The sequence below is a fragment of the Mobula hypostoma genome, chromosome 9, assembly GCF_963921235.1.
Source record: "Mobula hypostoma chromosome 9, sMobHyp1.1, whole genome shotgun sequence".
Lineage (NCBI taxonomy): Eukaryota > Metazoa > Chordata > Chondrichthyes > Myliobatiformes > Myliobatidae > Mobula > Mobula hypostoma.
Window position 1 is genome coordinate 14,517,607 of NC_086105.1, and position 13,478 is coordinate 14,531,084.

The 13,478-nt window shown below is 41.6% G+C and overlaps 1 protein-coding gene across 1 annotated transcript in view; it reads right to left on the reverse strand.

Moving 5' to 3' along the window:
- otogl (otogelin-like) overlaps positions 1–13,478 on the reverse strand; it is a 167,884-nt gene that overhangs the window by 3,890 nt on the left and 150,516 nt on the right. Inside the window, exon 53 of the mRNA XM_063059518.1 lies at positions 5,242–5,287. Within this exon, the coding sequence (XP_062915588.1) occupies positions 5,242–5,287 (46 nt within the window). The remainder of the gene's footprint in view (positions 1–5,241; positions 5,288–13,478) is intronic.

Sequence of the window (13,478 nt, forward strand, 5' to 3'; positions counted from 1 at the left end):
TCAAATTTTCTTTAAAGATTTGAAGTTAGGTGAGATAAGAAGATGGCCTCTCAAAGTCCAACTCTGTATCCCCATCGTAAGAGGTGGAAATGGATAAGGCTGGCCAACAGGGCTCTGGTGAAGCTGTATCAGCCAATTCCTGTTCAGTAGATGCAGTGGATTGCAGAAGCTTAGTGAACTAAAATCATCAACTTCAGAGGACAATGGAGACAGGAGGTGATCGATGGTCCATGCTCCACAGGGAACTAAGGGCGTAGGTAAGTAAGTAGGAGATATAAAGATGGGGTGGGGAGGAGACAGAATTGTAAAACTTTGTATTCATTTTACTTGTGTGATGGGATTGATGATGTAAAGATTCACTTTAGTGTTTCTCCAGCTACAGGTAGGAACACATGCTCGCATATGCCATGATGAGCATTGTCTTGGTACTAGTTGTAAAAGGGACGATTAAATAATAATGAATAATTTGAACAACGAAAATATTAATGGTGAAAATTTTATTCCTAATGTTCTCAGTTGTAAGTATTTCTGGGACAGAACATAGAAAAAATACTGAGGCGAGTGCATGCCCGTAATATGCTTGCCGAATTTTCCACCCTTCAATTTAAATGCATTGAAAATCTGTCAAGCTGCATTACAGGAATGCATTGGCCTCCTTCCAGCACGATGTGCTCTATCTATGCTGAAATGTATTGGCTGCAAATGTTGTGAGAACAAATCTGTTTTACTTGCAATCCATAATGCTCCCACACACACAGTTTTGATAAAATGCCACATAATTAATTCATGACAAAGGCATGTGGAACCAGATTTCAGGAAACAGAGAACAGGAGGAGTGATCTTTCTCTAACCAAAGGGATTTGATAACAAGGTAATGGGAATTCATAAACACAAGAGATTCCCTGGATGCCGGAAATCCAAAGCAACGCACACAAAATAGAGGAGGAACTCAGCAGGACAAGTGGCATCTTCAGGCCAAGACCCTTCTTCAGGACTGAAAAGGAGGGGGAACGATACCAGAATAAAAAGTGTTGTGTTGGGGGGAGGGGAAGGAGGACTAGCTAGAAGGTGATAGGTGAAGCCAGGGAGGTGGGAAAGGTAAAGGGCTGGAGAAGAAGGAATCTGAAAGGAAAGAAGAGTGGACCATGGGAGAAAGGGAAGAAGGAGTGGCACCAGGGGGAGGTGATAAGCAGGTGAGGAGAAGCGGCAAGAGGCCGGAGTGGGGAATAGAAGATGAGGGAAGAGGGCAGGAATAATCGATGTTCATGCCATCAGCTTGGAAGCTACCCGAATGGAATACGAAATGTTGCTCCTCCATCCTAAGAGTAGCCTCACCATGGCAAAAGAGGCGGCCATGAACCGACATGCCGGAATGGGAATGAGGTTAGGAATTAAAACGGCTGGCCACCGGGAAATTCCACTTTCAGCGGATGGGCAGAGGTGCTCGACAAAGCAGTCCCCAATTCGCATCGGGACTCATCATTGTAGAGGAGGCCGCTGGGAGAACCGGATACGATAGATGTCTGCAGCAGATTCGCAGGTGAAGTGTTGCCCGCTGTTCCCTCTGAGCTGCGTGGGTGCGTGGTTGCACAGTAACTGAAATGCACCCATGCACATAGCCTTTGATGGCAGGCAGCTGTAATTTTCTTTTATATAATTTTATTAGAATGTATCGCACAGCTTCCAGGTCATGTGATAAATGTGCTGCTCAGAACAATGATTAGTCTGCACAGCTGTAAAAAAAATTGGAGGAGATGCCGGTGTTGCCTCACCTGCAAGGACTACTGGGGGCCCTGAATGGAGGTAAGAGAGGAAGAGAGGAGCAGAATGGGCAGGTGTAGCATTTCTGTCACTTGCAGGGAGAAGTGCTAGGATGTAAATTTGGTGGGGGGATGAATGCACAAGGGAATCATGGAAGAAGAGATCCCTGTGAAAACAGAGAGTGGGGTGGGGAGCGGGTCATTAAGATGTGTTTGGTGGTAGGATCCCACTAAAGATGGTGGAAGTTGCAGAGAATGATGTGTTAGGTGGGGAGGCTTATGGGATGGTAGGTGAGACAAGAGGAACATGGACTGTTAACATGGACAGACAGCATCTGTCTGACCTGCTGAGTTCCTCCAGCATTTTGTGTGCATTGCAAAAGGATATAAAACAGAGGAGCCATAAGTGAATTGTAAAAGCTGAAACGTTTTGGGATGAATAGTTTTGTCTGTGTTGTTCATTGTAAATGCACATGGATCAGTACCAGATGATTTTTTTTTGTTCACCAAATACACAAATGATTTGATCTCAGAATTTAAAGACGTGCTCTTGAAATACTTGCATGGCACCCAACTGTGCAGTCGCACAATACGTAGAATAAAAGCAAGGGCAATTCGTGAGACAGTTTTGTGAAGAAATTTTTTTAGTCAGAGGGTGGTGAAGCTATGGAATTTGTTGCCACGGGCGGCAGTGGAGGCCAAGTCATTGGGTGTATTTAAGGCAGAGATTGATAGGTATCTGAGTAGCCAGGGCATCAAAGGTTATGGTGAGAAGGCAGGGGAGTGGGACTAAATAGGAGAATGGATCAGCTCATGATAAAATGGTGGAGCAGACTCGATGGACCGAATGGCCAACTTCTGCTCCTTTGTCTTATGGTCCTTATTCTGGTAAAATGCATAGAATAGAAAAGAGGTGGAGGTAATGTGAATTTAATTTCTCTAATTCTAATTCTGTAATATTGCAGTCTCCGAGAGGGAATTAGATAAATATGCAGCAAGGTCAATTTGGAAGGCCATGGAGAAAGAGGTGGTGGACGGAATTAGAGAACTGTCCTTGTAGAGAGCCAGTGTGCGTATAACGAGCTGAATAGTCCTCTTCCATCTCTGTTTCTATGGAATAGCAACCTGTTAGATATTACTTGATATTTAGACTGCAGTCCCTGTCCAATCTACAAAACATTACCTGAAATACTGCAGAATGGGTGAGTATAATCCACAAGAGATTTTTAGAATGGTTTATTGGGATTGTAAAAACTAGAAGAGGCAATTTGGGATGTCTGACTGCTTCTGCAGAGTAGCTTCCATGTAGTTCCATACAACACAAAACTTACTCTGTGCTTGTTGTAAATAACACCCAAACCATACAACTCACAGAAAGTAAATTTATAGAACATTTTACTATTGATAAAATACCAAAATTATAAAGAAAGTACATAATGGGAATAGTACCTGTGTCACAGTTAGTACTACCAGTTGGGACTACTGGACTAATGGTAAAAGGTAATAAAGCCAATCCAGAACCTGGCAGAATTATCAATATCAGTTTAACATAAAATGACAGCATAAATTACAATTAAATCTTATATATCTGGCATGCATTAACTCAAGCTGGTGTAAAAAAAAGTGTCACTGCCAAAAAGGAACGCATATGAACAGAAGCTGGTGATGAACTTGAAAGGCCATTCAACTGCACATGCTTTTAGTCTGTGATGGCATGTTTATAAATCAAAATAACACTAAAGAATCACGTGTAAGCAGGTGATTTGTGGATTTAGGTGCATTCCCTGAAGCCACATCAGTTTAAACAATAGGCAAAATTCTGAAGTATAACAGTTTTCGTATTCTCATGAACTAGATCCTTTGAAAAGATCTCTGTTGGAATATAAGCATGTATATTTTATGAAGCATACTAAAGATTCAAAATAAATTGGCCTGTACACTGTAACCTATTGTTCTAAACTTCCCAACAGCCTACAACAAATATTTAATTCTCATAGAATTATGTTTTTCTTTGAGCAATGTAGCACTAACTAATACTACCACTAGCAATTGTTTAACGTAATGCCTGAGTCAGTGGTGGAGGCAGATACACTAGTGAAATTTAAGAGACTACTAGACAGGTATATGGAGGAATTTAAGGTGGGGGGTTATATGGGAGGCAGGGTTTGAAGGTCGGCACAACATTGTGGGCCGAAGGGCCTGTAATATGCTGTACTATTCTACGTTCTATGTTCTATGTAATGTGGCACAATAATATCAGGATCAACAAAATACTCAAGCAGTTCACCTAAATTTTAGTATTTCATGACTACCATCAAGTTCACTCTCAGTACCAAATGCAAAGGAACTCATGTATCAGTCCCGTTTTAACTTGTCAAAACTCTCATGTGACAATAATCCTCAGAAAAACTAGGTGTTGATTCAAATTCCACCTCTTCCATCCCAGAGTTCTAGAATACTGATCCCAAAGTAATTTGACAGGTTATCAAACATGTTTACAGCATAACTGTCAACTTGTAATCATTCCAGCTATTAGAATTCAGGAAAATATTTATTGGCAGAACTAGTAAATGGGCTAATATTACTAGTTTGCAAGCCCTTCCTTTTATCATTGGATCTTTTGGCATTGGATTTCACCATTAAAATGGCACGACAGAGACATTAGTATATCACCACATGGAAATTAAAGTGGTGCTACCCACTAAATTAAAAGATATTGTCATTAGAAGTTGAAAGAAAAGATCAACTAAAAAAATGAAAGCTGACAGAGAATACAGTAGCAAAATTAAAGACAGACATGTGTAAAACAAGGAACCAAATATTAGGAGGAGAAAGTCAAGAATTTCATAGTTCTATTTCCCATCTATCAAATCTCTGTACTACATTTATTGTCCAGAACATGATCAAGACTTTTTAAGCCTATAGATAAAACACAAGAATTTGAAACTTTAACATTATCTTTCAGAATGATGCTGAGTTTGGGAAGAAATTTATCTTTGGTCACTGGCAATAACCAAAGTCTTGACTGATACGTTCTCAATGAAAGCGATGGTTAAAACACAACAGAACTGGCTACAAGTATCCTCCTAAGTATTTGGTGCCTGGCATCCAGAGATGAATTTCTCCTCCTCTTTTTCAAATGGAATTGATTCATGATTACTCCTTTCCTTATCAATAATAGATAACATTCCCAAACTGCCCTTTGAAAGAGGATTAGAATAAGTAATTCCACTTTTCTTTATATAACAGTTATACTCCAGAATAAATTTGAGATTCACCACATCAGCAGCCTGCATTTATGAAATAGCAGCCCCAATAAGCAGTGCAACAAATAATTCATGACTGTTGTTTATCATTTTAACAGGCTGATTTTAATTACTACATGCTTCTGTCACTCCATTTTCCCAGCAATTCAGGATTGAACCACAGCTCTCCAAAATCAAAGCCAAACAAGCATAATATGCAGCCTTGTTTCACTTACAAGTCTTGCAGCAACCGTCCATGTAAAGCTTCGCAATTCCCCCTTTCTGTATAAAAGGAAAAAAAAACAGTACAAATAATCAGAAGAAACAGAGGAAATTGTATTAAATTTTCATTGCAGAACAAGAGAGCTCTTGCCTAAACTTTTCACGTCAGTTTCTTTAACATGTGTTCTGTTCCCAAACCCTATCTTCTGTGGGCATAATAATGTCCGAAGCTGAGTGCTGAAAGCTCATACCACTAAGCTTAAGGGCAGTTTTTTCTCCTGCTGTTATAAGACTATTAAATAGTTCCCCAGTAAAATAAGTTGGACTCTTGACCTCACAACTTATATTCAAGGGCAAAGTAAATTTGTCATCAAACTACATACGATACTGCGCAGAAGTCTTAGTCTCAGGCACAAATATATAGCCAAGGTGCCTGAATCTCTTGCACAATTCCATAGTAATTTTGTGTATTGCGCTGTACTGCTGCCACCAGAGAAAAAACAAAATTTATGACCAATGCGAGTGACGATAAACCTGATTTTGTTACGCATCTCTGTTGTGGACTGACAGCGTGCTCACTGGAATTCGGAAGAATGAGGAGGGATCTCATCGAAAACTATTGAATGGTGAAAAGGTCTTGATAGAGTGGATGTGGAGAGGATGTTTCCTGTGGTGGGGGAGTACAAGGCCACAGGCCACAGGCTCAGAATAGAGGGGTGCCCTTTTAGAACTGAGATGAGGAGGAGTTTCTTCAGCCAGAGAGTGGTGAACCTGTGGAATTTGTTGTCACCGGTAACTGTGGAGGCCATGCCATTGGGTATATTTAAGGCAGAGGTTGACAAATTCTTGATTAGCCAGGGCATGAAAGTATACGGGGAGAAGGCAGGAGATTGAGGCTGAGAGGGAAAGTGGATCAGCCATAATGAAACGGTGGAGCAGACTCAACGGGCCAAATGACCCAATTCTTCTCCTGCATCTTATGGTCTTAAGAGTGGGAAGGGGGCAGCATGAGTGAAAGCATGCTTGGGAAAAGGGGAAAAGATAGGGAAGGGAGTGGGAAACACTAGAGAGATATTCCATAATGATCAATAAACCAATTGTTTGGAATCAAATAACTTTGCCTGATGTCTCAGAGCTGGGTGTGCCTGCACCTGCGCCATCCCTTGCCCCTGGCGCTCCTCATTCCTTTGCCACCTGTCCCACACCCTTCCCGCAGCGCACCACCCTCGCCATTCTCAGCATCCTTTGCCCCCACCATATTTACAAACTCACTCTCTGCTCCACATTGACAAATACTTTTGACAAGGTCCCACACAGGAGATTAGTGTGCAAACTCAAAGCACATGGTATTGGGGGTATAGTATTGATGTGGATAGAGAATTGGTTGGCAGACAGGAAGCCAAGAGTGGGAATAAACGGGACCTTTTCAGAATGGCAGGCAGTGACTAGTGGGGTACCGCAAGGCTCAGTGCTGGAACCCCAGTTGTTTACAATATATATTAATGACTTAGATGAGGGAATTAAATGCAGTATCTCCAAGTCTGCGGATGACACGAAGCTGGGCGGCAGTGTTAGCTGTGAGGAGGATGCTAAGAGGATGCAGGGTGACTTGGATAGGTTGGGTGAGTGGGCAAATTCATGGCAGATGCAATTTAATGTGGATAAATGTGAGGTTATCCACTTTGGTGGCAAGAACAGGAAAACAGATTATTATTTGAATGGTGGCCGATTAGGAAAAGGGGAGCTGCAACGAGACCTGGGTGTCATTATACACCAGTCATTGAAAGTGGGCATGCAGGTACAGCAGGTGGTGAAAAAGGTTGATGGTATGCTGGCATTCACAGCAAGAGGATTCGAGTACAGGAGCAGGGAGGTACTACTGCAGTTGTACAAGGCCTTGGTGAGACCACACCTGGAGTATTGTGTGCAGTTTTGGTCCCCTAATCTGAGGAAAGACATCCTTGCCATAGAGGGAGTACAAAGAAGGTTCACCAGATTGATTCCTGGGATGGCAGGACTTTCATATGATGAAAGACTGGATCGACTAGGCTTATACTCGTTGGAATTTAGAAGATTGAGGGGGGATCTTATTGAAACGTATAAAATCCTAAAGGGATTGGACAGGCTAGATGTAGGAAGATTGTTCCCGATGTTGGGGAAGTCCAGAACGAGGGGTCACAGTTTGAGGATAAAGGGGAAGCCTTTTAGGACCGAGATTAGGAAAAACTTCTTCACACAGAGAGAGGTGAATCTGTGGAATTCTCTGCCACAGGAAACAGTTGAGTCCAGTTCATTGGCTATATTTAAGAGAGAGTTAGATATGGCCCTTGTGGCTAAAGGGATCAGGGGTATGGAGGGAAGGCAGGTACAGGGTTCTGAGTTGGATGATCAGCCATGATCATACTGAATGGCGGTGCAGGCTCGAAGGGCCGAAGGGCCTACTCCTGCACCTATTTTCTATCTTTCTATGTTAATACAGTGCTGTGCAAAAGTCTTAGGCACCCTAGCTATGCATGCATGCTCAAGACTTTTGCACAGTACTGTGTATGCCCCTATATGCTAACCTGAGATTCATTTTCTTGCAGGCATTCACAGTAGAACAAAATACAATGGAATCAGTGAAAACTACATCTAAAAAGTGACCAACAATCAATGTGTAAAAGACAAACTACAAATGCAATATATAACAATAAATAAATAAATAATATTGAAAACATGAGCTGTAGAGTCCCCGAAAGTGAGTCCATAGGTTGTGGGATCAGTTCAGTGACGAGGCGAGTGAGGTTATCCACGTTGGTTCAGGAGCCTAACGGTTGAAGGGTAATAACTGTTTGTGAACCTGGTGGTGTGGGATCTAACTTGTTATGGATAAGCAGTCTGCCTTGTTATGATTGCAGGTAAATGAGAAGCACATCAGACTGTGGCTGTTATACTTTATTCTGCAATATTGTTGTTTTGCCTTGTTCTATCTCAAGGCGTTCTGTGATGATCTGATCTATATCAACAGTGTGCGAGACAAGCAGTTCGCCATATCACAGTGCATGGCACAATAATAAACCAATTCCACTTAACTAGTTCTACTTATTTAGGATCTCACTGCCTTGTGGGTATCTTCAGGAGAAGAGAAGGCTAAGGAGTAAACCCTACACAGATCCGGAGTGGAGCCCCTAAGGCAGTTGGATAACATATCACGTCACCTCCCGGCAGCTCCTGCAGCCAAGCTGACGCCAAATGTACTGCTTCGCATTCCTTTGGACCACATCCGCGAGGCCGAGAGGGGGATCTTGATGTCTGGGCAGCCCAGGATCTCCGTATTTATCGCCCAGGTCTGCACCCCAGAACGGGCGCATCCATTGTCTACTTAGACAGGCGGAGCCATGAATGAACTCAAAAGCCCCTCAAAAAAACAACTTTAATTGACAAAAGAGAGGCTGCAGATGCTGTAACATCTGGAACAGCACACAGGATGCTGGAAGAACTCAGCGGGTCTGGTAGCAACAATGGTAGGAAATGAACGGTTGATATTTTGGGCTGAGACCCTTCATCTGCCGAGTTTCTCCAGCATTTTGTGTGTGTGTGTTACCTTAATTGGCAAGTCTTTATTAAAGTACTAGTTTACTTACGTTCTTGAAATGGGACTAATTGGTTTTTCCGGACATAGTAAATAATAGCAGGAGAGATGTAAAATGAGTTGCTGATTCAGTCAATCATATTACATTGTTGCTTTGAGTGTAAATATCCCCCTCCATGGGCTGTGGTGGAGGAGAGAGTGTGCTAATTAAAGATAGACACAGGGGATGCTCTAATCAACAATAAAGACATGGCAAAATTGCTAAATAATGAAATCATTTTGAAGAATTAATATCAGCCTGAAGCGTTAACATGTTTTCTCTCTCCACATAATAGATTTGGACCACTGAGTGTGGTCCAAGTCTATTTGCTGCTTGACAGATTGCCACATTTAGATTAATGCGTTGTGACCACCTTAATAGATTATGACACATTGCTATACACTCAGTGGCCACTTTATTAGGTACCTCTTGGAGAAGTTGTTCTGCACACTGCTGTGTTCCTGTCAGTTTGAACCCGTCTACCCATTCTCCTTTGACCTCTCTCATTAACAAGGCGCTTTCACTTACAGAACTGGCATTCATTGGATGATTTTTGTTTTTTGCACCATGCTCTAGAAATGTTGTGCATAAAAGTTCCAGAAGATCAGCAGCTTCTGAGATACTCAAACCACCCCATCTGGCACCAACAATCATCCACAGTGAAAATAACTCGGATCACATTTCTTTCCCGTTCTGATGTTTGGTCTGAACAACGACTGAACCTCTTGACCACATCTGCATGTGGTGATGCACTGAGTTGTTGTCACATGATTGGCTGGTTAAATATTTGCATGAATGAGCTGGTGTATAGGTGTAAATAAAGTGGCCACTGTGTGCGTCTAGTAATACCATTTGTACCATTCTGGCTGTTCCGTTACAGACTGACTGACACATATATGGTTTGTGTTTACTATAAGTTCTGTGTCTAAGCTAGTGATTGTCATTATAGAGGAAAATGAAAATACCATTAAAGCAAGCAAACTAAAATATTATTTATTTGTTTGTTTGTTGAGATACAGCACAGAATAGGTCATTGAGCCACGGTGTACAGCAATCCCCAAATTTAATCCTAGCCTAAGTCACAGAAAAATATTCAATGACCCATTAACCTACCAATCGGTATGTCATTGGACCATGGGAGGAAACCCACATGGTCACAGGGAGAACGTACAAACTCCTTACATGCAACAGCGGTAATTGAGCTCAGGTCACCCTCACTGTAGTGTTGTGCTAACCACTACGCTACTGGGCCATCCCAATTATGTCCACATGAGCAAATTATTGGATTCCTGCCTCAGCAAGGACCTGGACCCATTGCAATTTGCCTATCACCGCAATAGGTCAACGGCAGACGCAATCTCAAGGCTCTCCACACGGCTTTAGACCACCTGGACAACACAAACACCTATGTCAGGATGCCAGTCATCGACTACAGCTCAGCATTTAATACCATCATTCTCACAATCCTGATTGAGAAGTTGCACCTCTGTACCTCCCTCTGCAATTGGATCCTAGACTTCTGAACTGGAAGAACACAATCTGTGCAGATTGGTGATAACATCTCCTCCTCACTGATGATCAACACTGGTGCACCTCAAGGGTGTGTGCTTAGCCCACTGCTCTACTCTCTATATACCCATGACTGTGTGGCTAGGCATAACTGAAACACCATCTATAAATTTGCTGACGATACAGTTATTGTTGGTAGAATCACAGGTGGTGACAAGAGCACGTACAGGAGTGAGATATGCCAACTAGTGGAATGGTGTCGCAGCAACGACTTGGCACTTAACGTCAATAAGATGAAGGAGCTTTTTGTGGACTTCAGGAAGGGTAAGACGAAGGAGCACATACCAATCTTCATAGAGGGATCAGAAGTGGAGAGAGTCAGCAGTTTCAAATTCCTGGTTGTCAAGATCTCTGAGGATCTAACTGGTCCCTGCATATTGATGCAGTTATAAAGAAGGCAAGACAGTGACTACACTTCATTAGGAGTTTGAAGAGATTTGGTTTGTCAACAAATACATTCAAAAACTTCTATAGATGTACCGTGGAGCGTACGCTGACAGGCTGCATCACTGACTGGTATGGGGGGGTGGGGGGGTGCTACTGCACAGGACCGAAAGAAGCTGCAGAGAGTTGTGAATTTAGTCGGCTCCATCTTGGGTACTAGCCTACAAAGTACCCAGGACATCTTCAAGGAGCAGTGTCTCAGAAAGGCAGTGTCCATTATTAAGGACCCCAGCCCCCAGGGGGTGCCCTTTTCTCACTGATATCATCAGGTAGGAGATACAGAAGCCTGAAGGCACACACTCAGCAATTCAGGAATGGCTTCTTCCCCTCTGCTATCCGATTCCTAAATGGACATTGAACCCTTGGACACTATCTCACTTTTTTAATATTTCTGTTTTTTTGCACAATTTTTAATCTATTCGATATACATATACTGTGATAGATTTACTTACTTATTTATTTATTATTATTACTACTTTATTTTGTTTTTTTCCTTCTATATTATGTATAGAATTGAACTGCTGCTGATGCTAAGTTAACAAATTTCACGTCACATGCCGGTGATAATAAACCTGATTCTGATTCAAGAAGAATATGAAAAATCAATCAAGCTATTGTAGATCTGTCGGTCTAACTTCAATTAAGAGGAATGCTGTTTGATCATTTGATCTAGATTCTGCCATCTAGAGGCAGAGTGACTGATCACTCGACAAATTCAAACTGACCAGAAATGTGAAATATTAGTCCAAAAACAGAGAAAAAAGTACTGTATACCACGGGACGGGCCATTTGGCCCACGATGTTATGCTGATCTTGATGCCAATTTACACTAATTATCCTCCTTCTGTGTATTATCCATAATTCCTTCTTTAACATGGCCCACTCTGCCTTCCCTATCTTCTAAATTCTTCTCCTTGCTAAACACCAACAGAAAGTACTCACCTTCTACCTCGACCACTTTCTGCGACTCAAACTCCAAATTCTCTACCTTATCCTTGAGTGGACTTGCCCACTCCTCAGTTATTGCCTTTTTCTTAATAAATGTACAAAATGACTTTTCTAATTAATTTAATTTAATTTATTGATGTGATTTAAATGAAAGTTTCTACTTAGACATCCAGAGGTAATTGATGTTACCACACAAGAAATGATTAGGAATGGTTAAACAGTGTGGAATCAAAGGCAACCTTGTTAAGCAAAATGGTTGAAAGTGAACGGTCAGTCAGGAACAATAGTATGTATTCTGATCCACAGGTAGGTCTTAGTTTCTTAATAATTACTCAGCTAAATGAAAAATAAAATGGATTTGCAGGCAGTAAATTTGGAAGCATAGCAATGCTAATGAAGGGTGAAACATAAAACACATAGCAGATAAAATGAATGGAGATGGATATAGTGAAATGTGAGTAGATTTAAGAATATCATTTTGAAGAAAGTCAAATCATGGTATTTTTGAAATGCCTAATAACTAGGAACAGTGAATGATCAAACATAATCGATGTCTATTGATATTAATCAATAAGAGCTCATGAATAAGTTTAAAAACAATCAATAAGACTATCAATTATTGGAGTTTGGGATACAAGGGAAACTCATGAACCTCAGGTAATGTTTGTTTTTGGTAAGACCCACCAGCAGTGCTGTGTTTCACCTTGAAAACACTTCTTCAAACAGTTATAACAATGGTTTTGGTATTTCTGACATAATGGCATTTCTAGCTTCTGGTAACCAGTCCCCTCTGTTTTTCGTTGTATCACCCAACCCCTCACCCCCTACTTTGTTTTCCCTCATTCTGATGGCCCTCTTACTCCCTTTCCCCTCCACCCCTGCCCTCATGACTTGACCATCACTTCCTTCCAGTTTTCCACCTCCTTTCCTTAATTCCATGGTCTTCTGTCCTCTCCTATCAAATTCCTTCTTCTTTAGTGCTTGGTCTCTTCCACCTTTCACCTCCTAGCTTCTCACATCATTCACTTCCATCCCCTCTCTCCCTCCCACCTATCCCGCCCATATCCTGCCAGCATGTGCTTCTGCCTCTTCCCATATCTGCCCCCCTCTTTTCCAGTCCCAATAAAGGATCTCAGCTCAAAACGTTGACTGTTCATTTCCCTCCACTGATGTTGCCTGACTTGCCGAGTTCCTCTAGCATTTTGTGTGTGTTGCACAAAATGGATGAACACTTTCAGTCCAACATGTGTCAGTAGGCAAGAAATTACAGCCCCAAAAGTTAATTTTATAACCAATTTTCAAATATTGATTTTATGTTTACTAAACAAAGAAAGCAACTTGTTTTAAACTATTCACATATTCCTGATCAACTGGAGTATGAGTCTTCTAACATTGTCATATAGGGTAATCAATTGAATGCCATCTTTAACTCTCCAAATTCGGAGCCTGGAGATAAGAGAAATGATCCTTTATCAGCTTTAGACTATTTGGAGACATGACTTTTGTACCACTAGTGGCTACTAAACACCCTAGGTTCAAATGTTTCAAGAACTGAGAAGTCTCTTCAAGATTCCCTCAGCTTGGGAGCAGAGACTATTATGTGGGAGTTAGTTTACTTGTTGGTTGAAAGCAGCTTCGATTGTGCTGGTTATCAATTGGCCTGTTTGAAGGATGTAGCA